General features: G+C 39.4%; 1 protein-coding gene across 3 annotated transcripts in view; it reads left to right on the forward strand.

Annotated features, from left to right (window-relative positions):
* Window positions 1-22331, forward strand: part of strbp (spermatid perinuclear RNA binding protein) — a 57972-nt gene extending 35641 nt beyond the window's left edge. For 2 of the 3 annotated variants that reach the window (XM_077622848.1, XM_077622847.1), the window contains exons 4-19: window positions 1684-2030; window positions 2118-2286; window positions 3651-3930; window positions 9017-9156; window positions 10383-10478; window positions 11279-11390; window positions 11830-11927; window positions 12844-12949; window positions 13261-13344; window positions 15381-15589; window positions 16364-16516; window positions 16591-16725; window positions 18216-18356; window positions 19132-19261; window positions 19345-19398; window positions 21807-22331. In XM_077622848.1, coding sequence (XP_077478974.1) covers window positions 1684-2030; window positions 2118-2286; window positions 3651-3930; window positions 9017-9156; window positions 10383-10478; window positions 11279-11390; window positions 11830-11927; window positions 12844-12949; window positions 13261-13344; window positions 15381-15589; window positions 16364-16516; window positions 16591-16725; window positions 18216-18356; window positions 19132-19261; window positions 19345-19398; window positions 21807-21901 — 2349 coding nt within the window. In that variant the 3' untranslated portion in view covers window positions 21902-22331. Of the gene's footprint in view, window positions 1-1683; window positions 2031-2117; window positions 2287-3650; window positions 3931-9016; window positions 9157-10382; window positions 10479-11278; window positions 11391-11829; window positions 11928-12843; window positions 12950-13260; window positions 13345-15380; window positions 15590-16363; window positions 16517-16590; window positions 16726-18215; window positions 18357-19131; window positions 19262-19344; window positions 19399-20876; window positions 21244-21806 lie in introns of those variants that run through there. The other variant, XM_077622849.1, reaches the window with a different exon arrangement.
* Window positions 22332-22535: the final 204 nt, after the last annotated feature.

The raw sequence follows: 22535 nt of genomic DNA on the forward strand, positions 1-22535 counted from the left end.
TAATTTTCACCTCCATATTCATGGTTTTAATAGGGAGTACAAATGTGTTTCTTTGAAGGGAAAATCTGAAGAAAAATCATCACACGTGGTATTTCTGAGATACTGTATAAATCAATTGCTGGATTGGACATTCCTAAAAGGTGTTGCCTGCACATAGACAAATTCAAAAAGGAAGTCATGTGAGCAGTACAACCTGAAAGTGTGTCCGTATGAGTCTAGTTTGTCATCCCTAGGTAAGATGGCGGCGCCCTGAGCGAGCAATGGCAGGCACAATTAAATGAGTTTTTTTCACGTTTTTCTTGAATTTCATTCATAAACGTCAAAATAAATTCTGTTGAGCCTTTTATCTGTTTATCATTTCTCTATTTTGACTTGCATTATGGCGTTTGGTCTTTGTCAGCCTGCAGTTTCGTGCATCTCTAGTCTAATTTGTGCGCATATAAGCCGTACCCTCGATTCAGTCATCATTTTTTTTAGCGACAAATACGGCTTATGTGCGAGAAAATGAGGTAATAAAAATAAATGTAAAAAAGGATGGTGACGGATTATGTTGTATGTGTGGGGGGTTGGGTCTATCCATTACTTCAGTGGAACCTAAGCATTTGCATCTTGTATGTGATAGCATGTGTCAAGATAATGTATTCTAATGCAGTATAATTATGATTACAGGGCCATACATCAGCTGGTCCCTACACAGCAAATTAAGTTCCCCGCTGTGTCGCTTTTACTCTGGAATTAGATTAGTTGTCGCTTTATGGCGACATCTGAGAGCCTGCTTTAATGCTCAAAAGCTTGACGGGTTCAAAACGTTTGAAGACGTTGTCAGGACACACCACGTAAATCAAGGGTGTCAGACTCGCTTGGGTTGGTTGGTTCGCGGGCTGCTTTAAAGTCAACTTGATTTCACGTGGGCCGGTCCATTTTAGATATAATATTTAGATTTTTTTTAATAAATGGATTAAAAGCCCTAAATATTCTGTTTTTTTATAGATCTAAAACAATGTTTATTTTAGCTTTTTTATATATATTTTTAGATTTTACAAAATGATTTTTGAACTAAAAACACAGAAAAAATGGATTGGAAAATGACAATTATTGATTTCAAAGGGGGAAAATCAGGAAATGTAATATACATCTATACTCTTCATTTTAATTTGATCCTAAAACAGAAAGTCGGCACTCATGATTTACTTTCCCGGGCCACACAAAATGATACGTCGGGCCAGATTTGGCCCCCGGGCCGCCACTTTGACTCACCTTAAAAAAATAAAACACACAGAGAGACAAAATGTACATTGCAGGATTATGGGATGATTTTTTTTAAAATAAACATCAAATTAGAACACAAAGAGAGACAAAAAAATGCATTGCGGGATTATGGGATGAAATGATTTTTAAAAAGCATATATAGAGAGAGAGAAAAAAGCATTTCGTGATTATGTGATGATTTTTTTAAGACTTATTCCACTTAATGTGACGTAAATGAAAGTAAAGTAAATCAAACATCTTTGAGATTTGTTTATTTTTTTCCGTCATGCATGCTTGTTACCTTATCAGCCATGCGTTGAAACGTACAAATGGAATTTAGGCCATTTGCAAGTCTGCGCTTTCAAATGAAACTATTCGTGATTATGTCCATTTTTTTGGCTTTATTTGAACGCCGTCTCGATCTTCTCCTTTCAGAGGTCCTTCCGTTCCTTCAGCAATGACGACCGCCACGTCATGGCGAAGCACTCCTCCATTTACCCGTCCTCTCACGACTTGGAGGCGGTTCAAACGCTGGTCTCCAACGTGGAGTGCGCCCTCAAACACGTCTCGGACTGGCTCGACCAGTCCAGCGCCGACGTCCCCGAGCGTCCAGAGAGTCGATCGGTTGACGGGAAAGAGGACGAGGAAGGCGCGGGGACCGCCGCGGAGACCGAAACGGGGACCGGCGCAGGGACCGGAACGGGGATCGGAACGGGGACCGGAACGGGGACCGGCGCAGGGACCGGAACGGGGACCGATACGGGGACCGGCGCTAGTTGCAAGTAAGACGGCCACATCGACTCCAGACTGGACGGAAATCGGAAGTGAGTCCTCGCGGCTTTAAAATATCAAACTTTATTGTCTTAAAGGGAGCCCAGTAGCGGGAGGGTGCTGTGCGGAGTGATGAGAATCGGCCTGGTGGCCAAAGGGCTTCTCATAAAAGGAGACCTGGACCTGGAGCTGGTCTTGATGTGCCGAGACAAACCCACGCAGACGCTGCTCCATTCCGTCTGTCGCAATTTGCCCGGGCAAATAGAGGTGAAATCATATGCGTTTTGACAGGAACTTGATTTGCTCGCATCGTTCTAATACACTGGTGTCAAAGTGGCGGCCCGCGGGCCAAATCTGGCCCGCCGCGTCATTTTGTGTGGCCCGAGAAAGTAAATGATGAGTGGCAACTTTCTGTTTTATGATGAAATTCAAATGAAGATTGTAGATTATTGGCTGTGTTTCCTCATTTTAAATCAATAATTGCTAAAAAATTGTACTAATTTGAATGTCCAAAAATGATCTATCGATTAGCACGATAGCGAAAGCTGTCAATTTATTAATCGATTAATTTTGGCAGCCTAGTTGGAAGACATAACGGCCCTCCAGATGTAATTGAAACTACCATGTGGCCCGCGACAAAAAAAATGAGTTTGACACCCCTGTAATCAGAATCTTCTCATTTTTTTGCAAATGGGAGTTTTAATGGTACACGGTCGATTGGTCGCCGGTCTTTTGGTCGCCTGGAAGGTTATTGATAATTACCATTTAAATCGTTGCTCAAATTCCCTAAATACAAACTGCGAATGACTATTTAGTCATACTTAATGCCCTAGTAATTATTAGGCTAAAGAAAAGCTCCAAATTTCCCGGACTTTTATTGTTTTTTGTTGGAGAACTTGTTAAGACCCTGACTGAACTGACATAGCCTCTTAAAGGGACAACGCATGTACATACAAACTCTTCTACACTCACACGTCGGCTCAGTGAAACTGCTCATGGCCATTGTTGGCTTTGATTCATGCGTAGACCGTGTTGTTTTACCTTGTTTTGTCGCCGGTCTTTTGGTCGCCGGTCTTTTGGTCGCCCGTTGTTGCGGTCAGGGCGACCAAAAGACCGCGACCAAAAGACCGCGACCAAAAGACCGCGACCAAAAGACCGCGACCAAAAGACCGCGACCAAAAGACGGGCGACCAATCGACCGCACACGGTTTTAATGGTTCTCTCCATTTGGCCTGTGATTGGCTGACTGACAAGTCATATTCTTTATGCTCCTTTGCCTGAGTTACAGTGCAAGGTGAGCGGAAAATGACAGGAACGGGCTCAATCTGTTTTTGGGGTGGTCCCTTGAATGCAACTTTTCTGCAATATTTACATTTCTGGATATCCTAAATATCCCCAAATTGGAATTTACAAAAGGTTTAATGTTGTAGTCAAATTTTCTTTTCACATCATAGTGTTGTTGTCTGATTTTTTTTAAAGGTCTGGACAGAATCCTTCTTTAAAAAAAAAGCCCCAATAGTGTTGATTTTTTTTTTCTAGGCTTTTCTAGGCGATTATTTTTTTTTTTGTCATCTGTCATACGTGACCTTGATATCTGACCAGCCACTTTTCCTCTGCCCGACACATGATAGAAGCTGACAGAGGAAAAATACGAGGTCACCAGCTCACCGTCAGAGGCGGCCATCGTGGTCCGGGCTACCGCCGAACCCAAACTCACGCTCAAGATCACCCTCACCTCTCCTGCCATGAGAGATGATGATGAGGAGGATGAAGACGAGGAGGAGGAGGACGAGGAGGGCGAGGAAGAGGACGAGCTGGAAGGGGAGGAAAATGAGGAGTCGCATCGGGAGGAGCCGACCGATGAGGTAGAAGCAGAACAGGTGGACGAACAAGAGAAGACGAACGGCCACGGTAGGAGAACCGATTTTAAAAAACAAAAACAAAAACGCATCAATCTCCCTTAATTAGATGTGCCTTAAATTGCAATAACAATCCTATTAACGTTATACTCGAACAAGCCCGGACGAATAAATCAGTTGATTTCCCCTGAGGAATCATGCTGGATTTATTCAAAAGACAAACTCTACAGTAAATATATGCAAAATCAAGATGGCTAACTCCGAATTGTATAGCTTGCTGATAACTGTCGTTCATCGTGCACGAGAATTTTGTACCTCCATGTCGACGCCCCCCTTTTTTAATTCAGGGGGGATGGTTTTAATTGCTTGTCGGATTGCTGCAGTTGAGCGAGACGAGCGCCGAGCGGACAAATCAAAAGCCGGCGTGTGACGCAAAACTTGGCCGTGTCAGGAAATTCACTCACTGTTTGCTTACAAGCCGTGTGTGTGGATTATATTAACTTTAAAGGTTACGTGTGTGTTGAATTGAATGCTTCAATTGTCATTGTACAAGTCTAATGAGATTTAAAGCTTCACCACAAAGTGCCTAAATAACAACAAACAGACAAATGTATAATCAATACATTATTTTTGGTTATTTATAGAATTAAATTCAATTCTTTTATTGTCATTGTACAAGTATAATGAGATTTAAAGCTTCACCACAAAGTGCACAAATCACAACAAACAGACAAATGTATAATCAATATATTATTTTTGGTTATTTATAGAATTAATCTTTTATTCTCATTGTTATTGAATTCAATTGAATGCTTTTATTGTCATGATACAAGCATAATGAGATTTCACCTCAGTGCACAAGTAACAACAGCAAACAAACAGACAAATGTATAATCAATACATTATTTTTTGTAATTATTTTTTTTATTGAATCGAATGCTTTTTTGTCATTATACAAGTATAATGAGATTTAAAGCTTCACCACAAAGTGCACAAATAACAACAAACAGATAAATGTGTAATCAAAACATTATTTTTGGTTATTTATATAATTAACTTCTTTTATTTTCATTGTACAAGTATCCTGAGATTTAAAGCTTTCACCTCCAATTGCACAAATAACAACAACAAACAAACAGGAAATAAATGATCAATAAATTATTTATTGTTATTACTTATTGAATAGCTTTGAATTCTTTTATTGTCATTATATAAGCATAATGAGATTTAAAGTTTCACCACAGTGCACAAATAACAAAAGCAAACAAACAGACAAATGTATAATCAATACATTATTTTTTGTAATCATTTTTTATTGAATCGAATGCTTTTATTGTCATTATTCAAGTACAATGAAATTTAAAGCTTTCACAAAGTGCACAAACAACAATAACAAACAAACAGACAAACGCATAATCAATACATTATTTTTTAATTGAATTGAATGCTTTTTACAAATAACAGTATAATATAATCAATAAATAAGTAATAAATAATAGTAACAGTAGTAAATAATAAATACTAAGTAGTCAACATAGGTAGTCACAATATAAATAAGTACGGAAGGGCACAAATAACATCAACAGATGAACAATAAATATAGTAGAATCAATAAATAAGTAGTCATTTTAATGAATAAGTAGTCAATTTAATAAATAAGTAGTAATCAACATAGAATGTGGTCACATAAATAAGTATAGGTACAAAAATGACTAAAGTGGATAGCAATAAGTCTTGATTATTTATTTGTCTTTGTTTGTTGTTATTTGTGCACTTTGTGGCTTTAAATCTCATTATAATGATAATTAAAGCATTCAATTCTTCACACACGTAACTTTTAAAGTAGCCATATATTACACAATGGCAGAATCTCCTGAATTAATATTCAAAATATCCGCCCAAATTAGCGTTGGATTTTCATGGATCCAATGCCTTTTTTTTTGGACACAAACATACCGAGCGAAGAGCACCTGGCCAAGAATAAGCGACCCGGTGTCGGATAAACGACGGAGTGGAAAGCGTAATAATCTTTAGATCCATCTGTACATATCAGACTGAAGCAAACATCCACGCACGCGCTGTGTTTGACAGGAGAAAAGCTGGCCAAAGTGCGATAATGGTCAGATGAGCTGGGAGATTTTGCACTGGCGCTTCTTCTGTAGAGATGATAGCATCGGGTTTTTCTCATTAATACCTCTTGAGGAAAGGAAAGGAAAGGAAAGGAAAGGGTTTGGAAAAGGAGCAGCAAAAATATTTACTCCAGCATGTTTTCACACCGACTTTATTTAGTGTCTTTTTCACTCGCTGCGCTGCACACAAAGAAAAACCCTCCATGGAAAACCCATGTAACCACACTCATTCATATGCCACTGTGTTGGATTCAGCTCGACCGCCCCACACATAACCACACACACACCCACAATACACACATAAACATGGCAGCTTGAATCCAAATAATACAGAAGCATAAGAATGATTGAACCCTTCTAACCCGTGCCCTGCTTTGATCCATCCTTGTGAAAGAATTGAAGTGGTAGCACTTTGTTCTACTTTTTTTGGGACACTAAGCGTTTAGGGAAGACGTTGACGTCTCTTTCTAAAGTCAAGTGCCTCTCAAGTGAAAGCTAGGGATGTCCACGATCAGAGATCGGATGGGAATTTATCGGAAATCGGGCACGATCGCGTTATTCAATCTCATTATACTTGAATAATGGCAATAAAAAACGCATTCAATTCAATTCAATTATCAGAGGACCCCGAATTGGGTAAAAAAAAGATCAATTTAATGCATTGGTTTACATTTTTTTAGGTATTACCATATTTTCTTGCATATACGTCGTGTTTGTCACTCAAAAAAATTATGACTGGATCAAGGGTATGCTTATTTGTGCAAATATTAGACTTGACATGCAAGAAACTGCAAAGTGACAAAGACCGAACGGCATAACGTAAGACAATGAGGTCTTTTATTTCAAAATAGAGAAAAGATAAACAGATAGAACACTAAACAAAATTTATTTTGATGTCTATGAATAGAATTCAAGAAAAATAATTAACCGTATCTTGCATAAAACATGAAAAACTGACTTATGCCGCTATCTTACCGTAGTTTACCGTAGACTTTGTGAAAACTAGACCGCTACGGACACACTTCCTGGTTGTACTGCTCACGTGACTTCCTTTTTGAATTTGTCTACGTGCAGGCAAAAAAAAAGTATTTTAGAAAAACCACTTGCGATGATTTTTCTTAAGAGTTTTCGAGAAAAATTGTAAAATTCAACGATTCGAAGGCAATTTTATGGGTGCGGCTTATATGCGGATACGGCTAATATGCGAGAAAATACGGTGCCTCATTAGATGCCAGTGTCCTCCAATCCAATTTGACTTGACGGAAAATGTAGATAAATGAGAATTAAGATAACAGCTAACAAAATGAGCCACATAATGCAATAATTTCTAGATGTACGACATATTTTGTAATTCTATATTCATAATGACACTATTGAAACAAAACTATTTTAAAAAGTCCAACAAATTACACCTAAAATAGCTTAATTTTGGGCATTAGTGATCAAGTTTGTTTGCCCTATCAGTTTGTATATTTAAAATACATTGTTTCAATAATGTGTACAACTGTAAATTGAGGGTTTTTTGTTGAAATCGCTCTTTTACATGATTATGATGTTACAATTGCTCTATTTAGATTGGGTGGATAAAAGACATTTGGAAATAGTACTTCTTTTTACATTTCGTGGGTATCGTATCGGCAGAAACGATTTGATCGGGACATCCCTGGTGAAAACTCAACTATTTTGACTCCTGCCTGGTGTAGACTGGATCAAAATACTTTTCTTCCTTAACTACTGTACAAATACACCAAGGAGAGGTTGATTTACCGTGCTGCCATGCACGCGGTAAATGAAACCATCCTGTGGTATTTGTTTGCAGAGGCTCCGTGTCCCCAAAAGTTCTCCTGACTCTCCATTTCACCGATTTGTCCGCGGCTGGACGTACGGAAAGCTCGTTGCTATTAAAATAGCGTGTGTATTTTTCAATTTTGGCGATCAGCTAGCCTGATGCTATGGAAGCTTATTGCATTCACCTTAAGAATTAAAAAAGCCCTAGCCGTTTTTCAAATTTATTTATTTTTTGGGTTGTTTTTTGAATGTATTAATTTTTGAAAACCTTGTTTTACTAATGAATTTATTTTTAGGTATTTTTTTGAATTCATTATTTGAATTAATTTATTTTATGTAGTTGTTTTTGGAATTTTTTTGCTGCAGAAAAAAACAAAGAAAAAAAATTAATTCAAAAAACAACCCCATAAATAAATTCACTTAAAAAACAAAGAAAAAAAAATGAATTTGAAAAACAACCCCAGAAAATAGATTAATTTCAAATTAATTAAATTAATCCAAAACACCACCCCAAAACAAAAATAATTTGAAAAACGAAAAAAATTAAAAATTAAACAAGAAACACACAAAATAATTTCATTTGAAAAATGTAGAAAAAAAAATCAAAAACCAACCCTAGAAAAGAATTTAAAAAAAAAAGGGAAAAAAATTCAAAAACCAACCCTAGAAAAGAATTAAATTTAAAAAAATAAGAAACAAATTCAAAAACCAACCCTATAAAACAATTAAATAAAAAAAATAAGAAAAAAATTCAGAAAGCAACCCCATAAAATAAATTAATTTGACAAACAGACTTTTCAAAAAAAAATATTCCAAAGAACAATCCAAAAAATAAATCAATTAGAAAATCGACCAGGGCTTTTTAATTTTTTAAAATATTTTTTGTATTTTTAAGGTAAATGCAATAAGCTTCCATATGATGCCAAACAGAACCCCATTGAAAAAGACACTCTATTTGCACGGCGAGCTTTCGCGACAGATCTGTGAATTGTAGAACACGTTCTACGAGGAGACTCCATGGCATGACGGAGGGCCGTGTACCAAAAAACTGGCGTGCGTGCGTGTGTGTGTATGTGCGCGCTTGGACTGGCACGGAAAATGTGCCCGCGTGCACACACACACACACGTGCACACACGCTCGATTGAAGCACACACGCCTGGCGACGATGTGTGTCTTTGACGTTTTTTTTTCTACATTGGGTTGTTATTGTTTCGTGGCAGTGTTGGGTGCTGCCGCCCAGAGAGTGGAGGCTGAGGCTGAGGAGGAGCAGGAGGAGGAAGAGGAGGAAGAGGGAGAGGTGCTGGATAGACACAGATGTCTGTTGGCCCTGGCAGCGCTGCGACACGCCAAGTGGTTCCAGGTCGGCACCCGCTCGCTTCCTGTCTTCCTGCCCGATGCCGTTTGTGGCCTGAGCGTTGACTAACGTTGCGATTCCACGCCGATTCCAAAGATGGGGGAACGTGAACGGCGAGAGTGTCGTGTAGATGGGTCGTTTCACAATCGGAGGACATTTTGAATCACGCAAATCGGAAGTGTTCTTGTCCTGAGGCTAAATCTTAGTCGCGAAATGACCCTCGTGAGGGGAAGCGGTTCAGAAAAGAAAAATTCTTATTAGATTTAAAAAGAACAAATAAGTCGGGCGTAACTCCCTTAAAAGTAGTTATTCTTTGGCTAGATTCAATCTATTATAAAATAGCTGGTCAAATTAGATCTGAATTTTGATGGTACTCTTTGTTCCATTTATTTTAATAGAAATAAACATTTCAAATCTATCATTTTCTGGTATTATGGCAAGTGTTGTCCTAATAATAGCAAAAATTCGATAATGTAATGAAAATCTCTCCAATTTGTCTGCTGAGCTAATCCAGCCTTTTGACCGATTAGTGATAAAGACGAACATAAAATTGAAGGCCTATTTTGCAAGAAATTTTCAGCCACAATGTCCTCCAATTCTGCAACAACCCGTCTAATATGACATTTCATGATCTGTAATGTGACACCATCCTAAAAACAAAACATTTCAAATGACTGTGCGTCTAGAAAGTAGTTGCCACACTTACATTTTTTCCGCATTTTATGTTAGTGCCTCATTCCCAAAGAAATTCACTTATTTTCCCCCCCAAAATTCTCCTCATAGAACACAAACACCAATGACAAATCTGAGGAGGAACAAATATAATTGATTCCGTTTTGGGATTAGGTTCTACCATAACTTGCGGAAAAAGCGAAGGCACACATACTTTCTAGGCACTTTGTAAATTTTTGCAAGGCTACAAAGGCAATTGTGGAATCGTTTTATTATTTTTTTTACTTTTTGCTGTTCTGTCAACCTGCCTGCTCTGTGACATGTCAATTTCTCCCTTTTAAAACCCTTCCCACACCCGTCCAACCTACTCACCAACTGACCAAAAACACGGCACACCCAAACGAAACAAACGTAAACAAATCATCTGACAAAACCTATTGTTCTAGCTGGTTTTGATTATGAACACAGTTTTTCAGTATTGCAGTGGCTTCTGGCTTCAATTTTTTTGCCCGATCCAATTGTTCCGACGGTCACCTTCTCCCTTTTTTTATCGCTCTCAGGCCCGAGTGAACGGACTCAAGTCCTGCGTTATCGTTCTCAGGATACTCCGAGATATGTGCAATAGACAACCCGCTTGGGAGCCTCTGAACGGATGGGTAAGTTGACAGGACTGATGACGTGGATAGTAGTATGTCTTCTTACCAATTTTGTCATACGCAGTTTCTGGGTATGATGACAATTAGGCTTTTGTCGAGTCAATGATGATTACAAAGCCTATGTCCGATTATTATTATTATTATTCTGCAAAGTCCCATTCGGTGATTTTTCATTTTATCAGAAACCAAGACAAAATGTACGTTAAAGTAGAAATTGTGAAATGGAGAACTGGCTAAATAGCTAACAGTTTTCAGATAACAAAAAAAGAAAAACTAATAATAGGCTGTTGGTGGTCAGAAAAAAAATACACATAAATTGCACTTGAGTTTTAGTCACATAGCCTAGTTCATAGCCTAGCTATGAAAAAGAGCCATTTATAATCCGTAATTTACGGTAATTAATGTTATTTTGTGTTACCATCTGAAATGGTAAATTGTGTTTACACATACAGTAATCCCTCGATTATCGCGTCTTCACTTATCGCGAAATCACTACTTTTCGATTTTTTTCCCACTATTAATTTTTTTTTTTTAAAGTTAAGTCCATAAAAATGTTAAAATCCACGCTGAAACTCGTAAGCAGAAGCCACTCTTGCTACTTGGACTCAGCACTGAAAAATATTATAATATTTATAATGGGGGTGACCCTACTTTGCGATTTTTCGATTATTGCGGCCATGTCTGATCTACGTTAACCGCGATATTCGAGGGATTACTGTAGTACATTGCTATACTTCATTATAAGGCCTTGAAAGCGAGCTACAAACAATCAACGAGTGCAATTTTCCCTTTTTTGGCAGCCTTTGGAACTTATCTGCGAGAAGGCCCTGGCCACCTGCAACAGACCCCTCGGAGCAGGAGAAGCCTTGCGCCGGGTCATGGAGTGTCTGGCCTCTGGCATTCTGCTACCAGGTCGGAATGAAAGCTTTGGAACGTTTTCGCTTGTTCAGATTTTATTGTCATGCGATGCTAAGTACCTCGCCCAGTGACGTGTTGAGCACCGATGCTGAAGGAAAATCCCGATTACAGTAATTCCGCAGATCGACCCTTAAGCCGAAAGCCAGTCACGGCATTTGCAAAGGATGAACAAAAAAAAAGAGTGACCATGAAACGGCACATTTTTATTCAACGTTGATTTACTACGTTGACCACCTTGACCACAGTCCGACTGTCAAAATGCATCCAGAATTCATTTTGGGAATCGCATTCCGTAGCTTCCACTTTTGTTGGTATTGTTCACGGTCAAGTCGACGGTTAACTAATGTCACTTTGGTCATTAAAATGAAAACCAGTTACATGTTGAGCGGTCGTGGGCTGACGGTTTGTCATTTTTTTCTGTCACTTCCACCAGGCGGTCCAGGTTTACGTGACCCGTGCGAGAAAGAACCCACAAACACATTAGTCAACATGACGGTCGAGCAGGCTGAGGCCATTACCTACAGCGCACAGGTACCTGCCACACAAACCCGCACACACACCCGCATACACACACACTTGTTATCTCCCAGTCCCGAGCTGTCAATGTTTAAGATGCACAGAAGCCTGTCTAAAGTCCACACGCATTTACAGTACAAGACCGAGTCTTCAAAGAAAGCACGCCGCGTTCTGCTTTCTAACAGCAGGTGTGAGGAAACCACCATATCTAGCCCTATATCCATCTTTGACATCCCGACGAGAGTATGCATGGGGTGTCGCGTCCTTCCCGACACGCTCGTTCGAGCTTCTTTTTGAGCGTTGGTGAATCCCGCCATTCATTTTCCTTTGAAGAGACGCTGGACGGGGCTGGAATGTCAATGGGGATAATTGTATTGGAGCTGATACAAGCGCAGATAGGGGGGGGGGGCTCATGAATATCCTAGACACCCCCGGCTTCCTAATGGATTCACATTAGCAGAGCCACCGCGGACCACCGCGCTCCCGCCTCATCGTTTTGTGTAGCTTGACAATGTGTATACAGTTTAAGGACTTTGATTGATTAACATATCCCCATTTGACGACAATTACTCACCCATTAATTACCCCTGCCGAGGAATTAACCATCATTAGCGAAGCATTCGGTTCCACCGAGTGCAACGGACAGCCCAGCAGGGGCTCTAAAATTGAGCCTTGTGGAACTCCTTTGGCGTGCTGAACTCATTTGACGGTCCATTGACAATGATGGACTTGAAAGTGCTTTATTACCGAGAATGCTAAACTACAAGGCTTATTTAGATGCAAGCATTGTTTTAAGCTGCGGAAGATCTTCATCGTAGAGTTAAAACAAAAGGCTAAGACGGTTTCAAAGCGTTAAAATACGCCAATTCATATCGACAACGCCGGCCCAAGTGTCTTACATCTTCTTCCTTTGTCTGCTTTGTGTTGACAGCACGCTCTGAGGCTCATGGCTTTTGGACAGATCTGCAAAGTCCTGGAAATGGATCCTCTTCCCTCAAATAAACCATTGCAAAAATACCCCTGGTGTGACAAAGAAGGTGTGTGTTGAACGCTCTCGCTTCCACATTCTTACATTCAAGCTATAACATTCCAAGGTACTCCTGGGCTTTTTTTTTACTCAAAGAGTTCCCTGTTCGATCTCAAACATGACCTGACCTTTTCGGACCTTGTTTTTTGCGCACGCTTCTGACAAGACTATCAATTTAGTGGCTAGGCGTCATATTTCTGTTTCCCTCCTCTGCGTATATATTCCATCACAGTTTTGACAGCGTACAAGTTGGGTCATTCTGTTGACATTCGCCCGAACATGTGCGCTGTTTAGCCGTAACGAGTCCTGCTTTCCCTCCAGGTTTCGGTCTGAAAAGGCCATACGACGAGGGAATGATGGATGACAAGGACCTCATCAAGAAGATGAAGAGGAATCTCAGAAGAGGTGGGTAAAGGAAGGAAGTCGCTATTTCCTGCTTTATTTTTGTCAACAGCTTCAGTTTTTTGCGGAAGATAGTGTTGGGAATAAACACCCTCTGGCAGTCTAGCGTTTTTGTTTTTAAATCCGAACGAAAAAAACAGCAGCACAAACGGATTAAAGATGGGTTTTTTTTTCTGTCCTACCCGCCAGCCTGTATTCCTTTTTTAGCCGTCTTACATCTCTCGCATGCTGATCAATACTATCGATCGGCAACGTTTTAACGGAGCACTCTACTGTCTCGGTGTCTTTCTTCTTCAAGGAGAAGATGAAGCAGGCGTGATGGAGGCAGACAGGCTGTTTTATTTTGAGAAAGTGGCGAGAAAAGAAATGACCTTGAACATTTTGAGGCCTAACAAGTTAAACAAACGCCCTTGATTGTGCACTTTTTGCGAGATAATTGGGTTTAAAATGGCGAGTTAACTCGCAACGCAATATTATAATCCTGCGATATCATAATCCTGCAATATTATAATCCTGCTATATTATATACCGTATTTCCTCGCATATACGCCATATTTGTAACAAAAAAAATGATGACTGAATCAAGGCTACGGCTTATATGCGCAAAAAAATTAGACTTGACGTGCACGAAACTGCAAGGTGACAAAGACCAAACACCATAACGCAAGACAATATGGTCATTTATTTAAAAATAGAGAAAAGATAAACATAAAACGCTAAACTAAATTTATTTTGACATCTATGAATGAAATTCAAGAAAAAAATAAAAAACGTATCTTGCATAAAATGTGAAAAAACTCACTTGTGCCTCCCTTTGCTCGCTCAGGGTGCCGCCGTCTTACCTAGTGATGACAAACTAGACCACTACGGACACACTTCCTAGTTGTACTGGTCACATGACTTCCTTTTTGAATTTGTCTACGTGCAGGCAATGTGCAATCCAGCAATCGATTTATACAGTATCTCAGAAATAGCACGTGCGATGATTTTTCTTATGATTTTCCCTTCAAAGTAACACATTTGTACTCCCTATTAAAACCATAAATATGGAGGTGAAAATTGTGAATCAGGGGGCGGCTTATATGCGAGAAATTGTAAAGTTCAACGATTTTTAAAGGTACGTCTTATACACAGTGGCAGTCAATATGCGCGAAAATACAGTAATTGGTCTACTTGCACAAGGCGCGCACAGATTCTTTTCACATGAATTGTACATTTATCCTTTGTGTTTCCACACTGTGTATTGACAGCGTGTTTATAAATGTTTGAACATGTGTTTTATGATAGCCAAACAATGATCCTACACTCTCTGTACAGTAGAACTACTCTTTTGTTGTCAGTCATCAGATGTAAACAGCACACTGTTTACCCAAGGTTGTCAGCACTCAGTTTATTTAAAAAATGTTACAACCCTGAACCAACATGAGTAGTGATAATTCATGTTCTATAGTACGTGTCAAAGTCGCGGCCCGGGGGCCAAATCTGGCCCGCCGCATTATTTTGTGTGGGCCGGGAAAGTAAATGATGAGTGCCGACTTTCTGTTTTAGGATCAAATTAAAATGAAGAGTATAGATGCATATTAAATTTCCTGATTTTCCCCCTTTTAAATCAATAATTGTCATTTTTTAATCCATTTTTTCTGTGTTTTTAGTTCAAAAATCAATTTGTAAAATCTAAAAATATATATAAAAAGCTAAAATAATCATTGTTTTAGATCTATAAAAAACTGAATATTCAGGGCTTTTAATCCACTTCTTTTAATCCATTTATAAATAAAAAAATCTAAATATTATATCTAAAATGGTCCGGCCCATGTGAAATCGAGTTGACGTTAACGTGGCCCGCGAACCAACCCGAGTCTGACACCCTTGTTCTATAGGAATTAGTTGACAATAGCTGGAAGAGAAAACAGAATGTTAAGGTCAAAATGTAGCAAGTGTAAAACGGTGCGCAATTGTTTGTAAAGTAGTTACGTACGAATACTGTATGGTGAAGTGGAAAAATAGTGGGTCCCTTTAACCGGTTTCTGTTCATTCAGTTCTTGACAGTAAAGCCATAGACTCCAACCAACCAATGAATGCCCTGATGCGGTTGAACCAGATCCGTCCAGGGCTGCAGTATCGCCTGCTGTCCCAATCGGGTCCGGTTCACGCCCCCGTTTTCACCATGTCCGTGGACCTGGACGGAAGCGTCTACGAAGCGTCGGGCTCTTCCAAAAAGACGGCCAAGCTCCATGTGGCCGTCAAGGTAACCAGAAGACATTTCTACCTGAGGGAATGCTGCGGTGTGTGTGTGTGTGTGGAGGTGGGGAAATCCATGTAATCCTAAAGTGCTCGGCAACAAAAAGGCTCTCGAGGGTGACGGGCAGGGATAATCCGCTAGTTGATTCGTTCCGTGTATAAGGCTTTGTCGTTGTTTTCTTGGCTTTTCCTCGGGGTTTGACCAGGTTGATCTCTCCAACAGTCAACACAACGAGCCTTTGGCTTTGAAAAAGTGGCATTTCTGTCCGTACAAAAAAACCTTAACATCAACAAGGGCTGGCTCTAGAGGTGAATGTGTAGTTCCCTTCAAAAAGAATGCTAAATTAGCCAAAACACCTTCATACCTGGAACCCAATAGCAATTTGCATACGTCAACTCCCGTCTCTGAACCTCTTGGCCAATCATCTTAAAGCCTGGCTATTACACGAACAAAATTGCAATCACAAAGTAGAATAAATAAGTAGTAGAAAATAAATAAGACCGGGGCTACAGTCTTACATATTCACTTGTTCATTAACATGAATATAAATATGTTCATTAATATGTGATCTCCCTTTTTAAATAAATCAAACTCAGAACCTTGTTGGAAAAAATGCAGACTTATTTCAGAAACGTGTTTTTAATACAAACCATTACAAAAAAAAACAACGGAATGCAGACCCGTTTTCCTTAATCCATTGGCTAACCTTAACGGCGGTAATGGTTCAAAATGAGCTAAGATCTTTTTTCAAAGGAGAATTTTTTATTTTTCATCTTCCAGGTTCTCCAGGCGATGGGTTACCCCACGGGTTTCGACTCGGACCTGGACCCCATGAGCTCCGACGAAAAGTCGGACGGCGAAGGAAAGAGCGAGACGTCGTCGCACACCAGCAATAACGCAACGCACTCCACGGACAGCTCCAACACGCTGGAGGTATGGATTTTAAACAAAACAACGTCGCTTCCTTGATCAAATATAGAACCCTCCTAATGACGTGACCGTCTCAGGTGCGAACTCAGGGCCCCATTTTGACGGCGAGCGGGAAGAACCCCGTGATGGAACTGAACGAAAAAAGACGAGGTCTCAAGTATGAGCTCATCTCGGAAAGCGGAGGCAGCCATGATAAGCGCTTCATTATGGAGGTGGGTGTGGCTACACATGAAAAAATTGGATACAAGAAATGTTCAATGATCCGAGGCTAGATGTGTTCATCATTGGATTTTAAAATAGAATATGATTATGAAATTATCATTGTGAAATGTTTATTCCGAGACATTTAAGGTCTTATTAAGTTGCGTGCTAAATTGTATGATCTCTTAAGCCAGGGGTGTCAGACTCGGGTTGGTTGGCGGGCCGTTTTAACGTCAACTTGATTTCACATGGGCCGGACCATTTTAGATATAATATTTAGATTTGTTTTTATAAATGGATTAAAAGCCTTGAATATTCAGTTTTTTATAGATCTGAAACAATGTTTATTTGAGCTTTTTTATATATATTTTTAGATTTTACAAAATGATTTTTGAACTAAAAACACAGAAAAATTGATTAAAAAATGACAATTATTGATTTAAAAGGGGGAAAATCAGGAAATGTAATATACATCTATACTCTTCATTTTAATTTGATCCTAAAACAGAAACCTGGCACTCATCATTTACTTTCCCGGGCCACACAAAATGATGCGGCGGGCCAGATTTGGCCCCTGGGCCGCCACTTTGACACGTGTCTTAAACTGATTTTGCCCACATTTGGTGGGTGTGTTGAAAGAGTAACTTAGTTAAAATAATGTTTGCTTTACATTTTTGGAGTTATTCTTATTTATTTTTTTCCATTCAAAAGATTGGATTCTTCACTTTAAAACAGTGAAAGTCAAATTCCAGGCAGACAGCGGTCCTAGCAACCTACACCACAAATGCGCTCACATAAATAATAATAATAATACACAGCAACATCTAATCATGAATTTTGCAAATGACTAAAATATAGTCTAACAATCCACGTCTCTTAGTCATTCTTAATAGTTTGTTCCACCACATAAATCGCTAATGTCGCCGCAAAAATAGATATGAATACAAATGACGTCCATAGTTGTTTAGTTTTCCTCACGCTTAAAGATTAATATTTAACGATCATAAAGCCTACACATAATTTCCAAATGAAAGAAAGTACTATCTTAATGCCAATTTTTTTTGGAAATATTCTCTTCTTAAGTAAAAATGTTTCTCCAACTGTGATTTGAGAAAAATGATTCTTTGCACATCTACAGTGGCCTTGTAAATTAACTTTAATAATTTCTCGCATAGTAAATATCAGTCAGAAAATTTGTTATTTCAAAATTCATCCTAAAAGGAGTCTTTTCATTAATTAAGCCATGACTAGATTTTGAAATGTCTCCTTTAGATCATTAAAAACTTCCCAAATTGCATCGCTGGATGACCAATCATTTCAGTTTTTGTTGAAATTTTCTTACATGTGTACTAAATTGTTATTAAATCTACGAAAAAAGAAGCATAACGATTAGCGACCTTGTCGTGACAGCGGGTCGCCACTTGATGGAGTTACTAATTGCTGCTAAACATGTTGTTTTGGGATGGGAAACATTTTTAATATATTGATATTCTCTCCCCAGGTGGAAGTGGACGGGCAGAAGTTTCGTGGGGCGGGCCCCAACAAAAAAGTAGCAAAAGCCAGCGCCGCCCTGGCAGCGCTGGAAAAACTCTTCTCCGGTCCCAACGCTGCTGCCAACAAGAAGAAGAAGATTTTGCCTCAGGTCAGGAACACCAAATGAGAAAACAGTGTTACGTAAATGTCCAAATAAATGTGTGGAATTTCTATTATTGATATTTACTACTGATTGTAGCCTTTAATGCAAAGTATTTTGCTTCGAAAATTAAAGTACCGTATTTTTTGGACCAAAAAAAGCACATTGAAGAGGAAAAAAGTTAATATACCGTATTTTCACGACTATAAGGCACACTTAAAATTCTTACATTTTCTCCAAAATAGACGGGGCGCCTTATAATCCAGTGTGCTTTATATATGGAAAAAAATTAAAATGTGTCATTCATTGAGGGTGCGCCTTATAATGCAGTGCGCCTTATAGTCGTGAAAATACGGTACATAAATTCCAGTATAAGTCGCAGTTTAGGGAGGGCATTTTTTTATTTGATCAGAAACTAAGAACAAATATACTTTAAAGTAAAAATACTTAAATGGAGAAGAACTGGCGAATTGGGCACATGTTAATGTAACATTTAATTTAATTTTTTTTTGAAACAACAACAAAACAAGCGTCTGTTGGTCAGGAATTTAAAAAAAAACATAAGTCACAGCCAAACTATGCAAAATGTTCGACTTATAGTCCGGAGAATCCGGCTCAAATATTTGAAGTGACGTAATTATCACTTATTTTCTTAAAAAAAAAAAAAATCAACCTTTGATTCTACGTATTTTGCGTGAGTCCCAATTTACCGAGATGATATATCCATAAATTGGAGAGTTCTAATCAACTCTGTGTTTTTAACGGTTTATTCTCCCCCATTTAGACCAAAGGAGCCCTGGCCGCGGCGGCGGCCGCCTCGGCAGTGGCGGCGCAGGTCGCTCGGGGAAGAGGAAGAGCGACCCTGGCGAGGGGCGCCTTCGTCAGCGCCGCCGCCCCGGGATACGTGACGGCAGGTAAGTCATTTTAGCTCGACGTCAGACGCCATCACTTTGCGGGCGACCGCCGTCATTTGACGCTTCCGCCGCCTCATCGACAGGCTTCGGAACGCCGTACGCCTACAGCCCCGCCGCCGCCGCCGCTCCTGCTTACGGTACGTGCCATTTTTTTTTTGTTTCCTGCCACTGCTGCTCCCACTGCTTGTCTCTCACCCTTTTTTAACATGCAGTTTTCACTCATCACCAACGGCAATCATCTTCCTGGTTCAAAGTAGGCTTTCTCTTCTTGCTTTCTTCCTTCGAAACAGCTCATATTTGACAAATCGCTTCTGTCCAATCCTGAACTAAAAGAGATAGTATTCATCCCACGAGGAAATGAGAGCACGAGTGCACTTTAAATTGAAATAGTCGATTAAAAAGAATGGAGCTACGTACAATAAAGTGTTCCAATCTGTCTGACCGGGATTACATGACACTTTTTTAACCATCTTTTATTTCTTAAGTTGCCCAATTATCGGTTATCAGCAGCCGAAAAACACGACAATGCAAAAAAGAGATAAGATCTAATTGTGTAACCTAATGTAAACCTAATAGGAACACATTTTTGTTAAGGAATTAATTTACCGTATTTTTTTGCATATTTGTCGCTCAAAAAAATGACTTCTATGCGCACAAATTAGACCTGACCAAGCTAGACAATGCAAAAAACAGATCAGAACTAATCGTGTAACCTAATTCAATAATGTCCGATACTCAAAAAAATTTAATGTAGGAACACATTTTTGTTAAGCAATTAATTTACCGTATTTTTTTCGCATATTTGTCGCTCAAAAAGATGACTTATATGCGCACAAATGAGCCTTGACATGCAAAACGCAAGACAATGCGGCTGATAAGGTCATTTATTTAAAAATAGAGAAATGATAAACAAATAAGCCCCCAAAGCAACCAACCAACACGCCTGTCTTCTAATTTTTCCATTAAAACCTTCAGTTTCCCACATTGAACAGCAAATGCAGTTGACTAATATTATTACAGTAATCCCTCGAATATCGCGGCTTCACTACATCACAGATTTTTAGTAAAGTACAAAAAAAATGTTTTTTAAAAAACCTCTAGGACTCAGCACTGAAGTAAAAAAAAATATGGGGTGACCCTGCTTTGCGGTTTTTGGTTTATCGCGGCCATGTCTGGTCTCCATTAACCACAATAATCGAGGGATTACTGTATTTTCCCAAGCAGCCCTATCACCTTGTTGAAGATCTCTTCTTTTTTCTGAGTCCCCATTCCAGTTATGACTCTTTTGGATACCCACATCCACATTTCCATCAAAATTCGGATTGTTTTCACTCAAGACGAGGGTCCGCATACAAATCAGTCCGCCTGAATCCTCCTCCTCCTCCATGAAAGAACTTTGGGATCCCCACTTTTAACCCTTCGCCCCGCTTTCCTAATTCCACCCGAGTTTCCGCAGCTGCTTTAACGAGAACTAACTCCATCCATCTTGCCGGCGGCAACTTCTACTCTTGAAAACTTTGGAGGATCGGCCCGGTCGCTCCGTCCGTCTTCACGAGTCTCGGATGCTGACTTACGTAGGCCTGTGCTTTTTTTTTTCTTGGTGTTTCCCCTTTAGGTTTTCCCAAGAGAATGCTTCTGTTGCCCGTCATGAAAGTGCCCACCTACCCCGTGCCCCACTACCACTTCTTTTAGACCAGCAGATATGTAAAGCCTTATTCCTTCTACAAGGGACGTCTTCCATTTTCTTTTATTCCACATTCAGTGGTTGGGAGAGGATTACTGACTTAAGGTGTCGATAAGTTGTTTTTTCTTTGTTATTCCAAACAATAACAAACGGCAGGTTTATATGTTGAAGTCAAAAACTTCAAGGTTTTGTACTGTGAATTTTTACTTTATTTGCCGGGCCGTAAGTCACGCAAAGTTTAATATATAAAAATTATTTCGGCTGTGTGGGGGTTGTTGGGAATAAATTAAATGTGTTGAATAAAATGCGTTTCCTATAAAATGGGAATTTTGACTGGCGTATTTTTTTAACAGCTTTGATTTGCCCACATTTGAGGAAAAAAATATATGCAAATAATCATTCATACCGTTGCAATTTATATGCCGTGCAATTTTGACCTTGTCAATTCCACATCATCCATTTTGGGGAACTGAAGGCAAAAAGTCTTAAATGATATTATTGCAGCCCTATTTCTCTGACAAACATTTTTTCCAATCACTAATCATGCAAAACATTCAATTAGGCAACAATAACGAACGAGAGCAAGATTTTCATGAATTTTTTAATGACCGTCCAAATTCCAATGAAGCATTTTTCACATCCCTGCTCATCATTGTACATCTACGTCATCCATTCTTTCATACATCTAGCCACACTTTTTCGATGTCAAAATTCCATCCTGCCAATATTTTTGGTGGACTTTGGTGTATCCATTCCAAGTATGTTTCCCCTGTCAACACTGGAAATAAATATCAGAGCAACCTTCATGGTGCCGCCAATGGAATTTGAAAATGACGACAATGTCCTTGTGTGTCGTTTTAGGAGGTCTTTTCATAGACAATCCCTTCTACCAGCCGCGGACCCTGGCGCCCTTCATCATCCACCTGGGCCCGCAAGATCTCTTTTCTGACTTCTAGAGGAGAGAGGACAGGTTTTTGGACCCCCACCTGATCGCACTTCCAGCCCCCCCACACACAAACACACACTTACACTTTTTTTTTGGCCTTTCTATTCTTGCTGCCGCACTCCCGGATTTATAAACAGGCAGCAGCAATCGTGCCTCTTGTCCATGTTGCGGTTGGAAGGAAGGAAGGAAGGAAGAGGACGGTGGGTGGGGGGGGCCGGCCGGACTACTTTACCCTAAAGCAATACTGGCATTTGACGGGGAAAAGCGCGAACGGGCTGGTCGTCATAACGATAGCAATACACACAAACTCCTCTCGAAGAAGAATGTCCGGCGACTTTACGCGGCGTTGCAATAGCTCGTCTTGATTGTATCCAAATCACGTGCGTGTCAATGTGTAAATCTGATATATATGTATAAATATATATGTATATGTATGTGTATATATGTATGTGCATATATGTGTGTATATATATGTGAATATATATATGTGTATGTATATACATGTGTATATATATATGTGTATATATATATATATGTGTATATATATATGTATACGTGTATAACTATAGTATGTACATGTATATTTGTGTGTGTGTATATATATGAATATATATGTGTATATATTATATATATACACATATATA

The sequence above is a fragment of the Stigmatopora argus genome, chromosome 16 (assembly GCF_051989625.1).
Source record: "Stigmatopora argus isolate UIUO_Sarg chromosome 16, RoL_Sarg_1.0, whole genome shotgun sequence".
In the NCBI taxonomy this organism is placed as follows: Eukaryota; Metazoa; Chordata; class Actinopteri; order Syngnathiformes; family Syngnathidae; genus Stigmatopora; species Stigmatopora argus.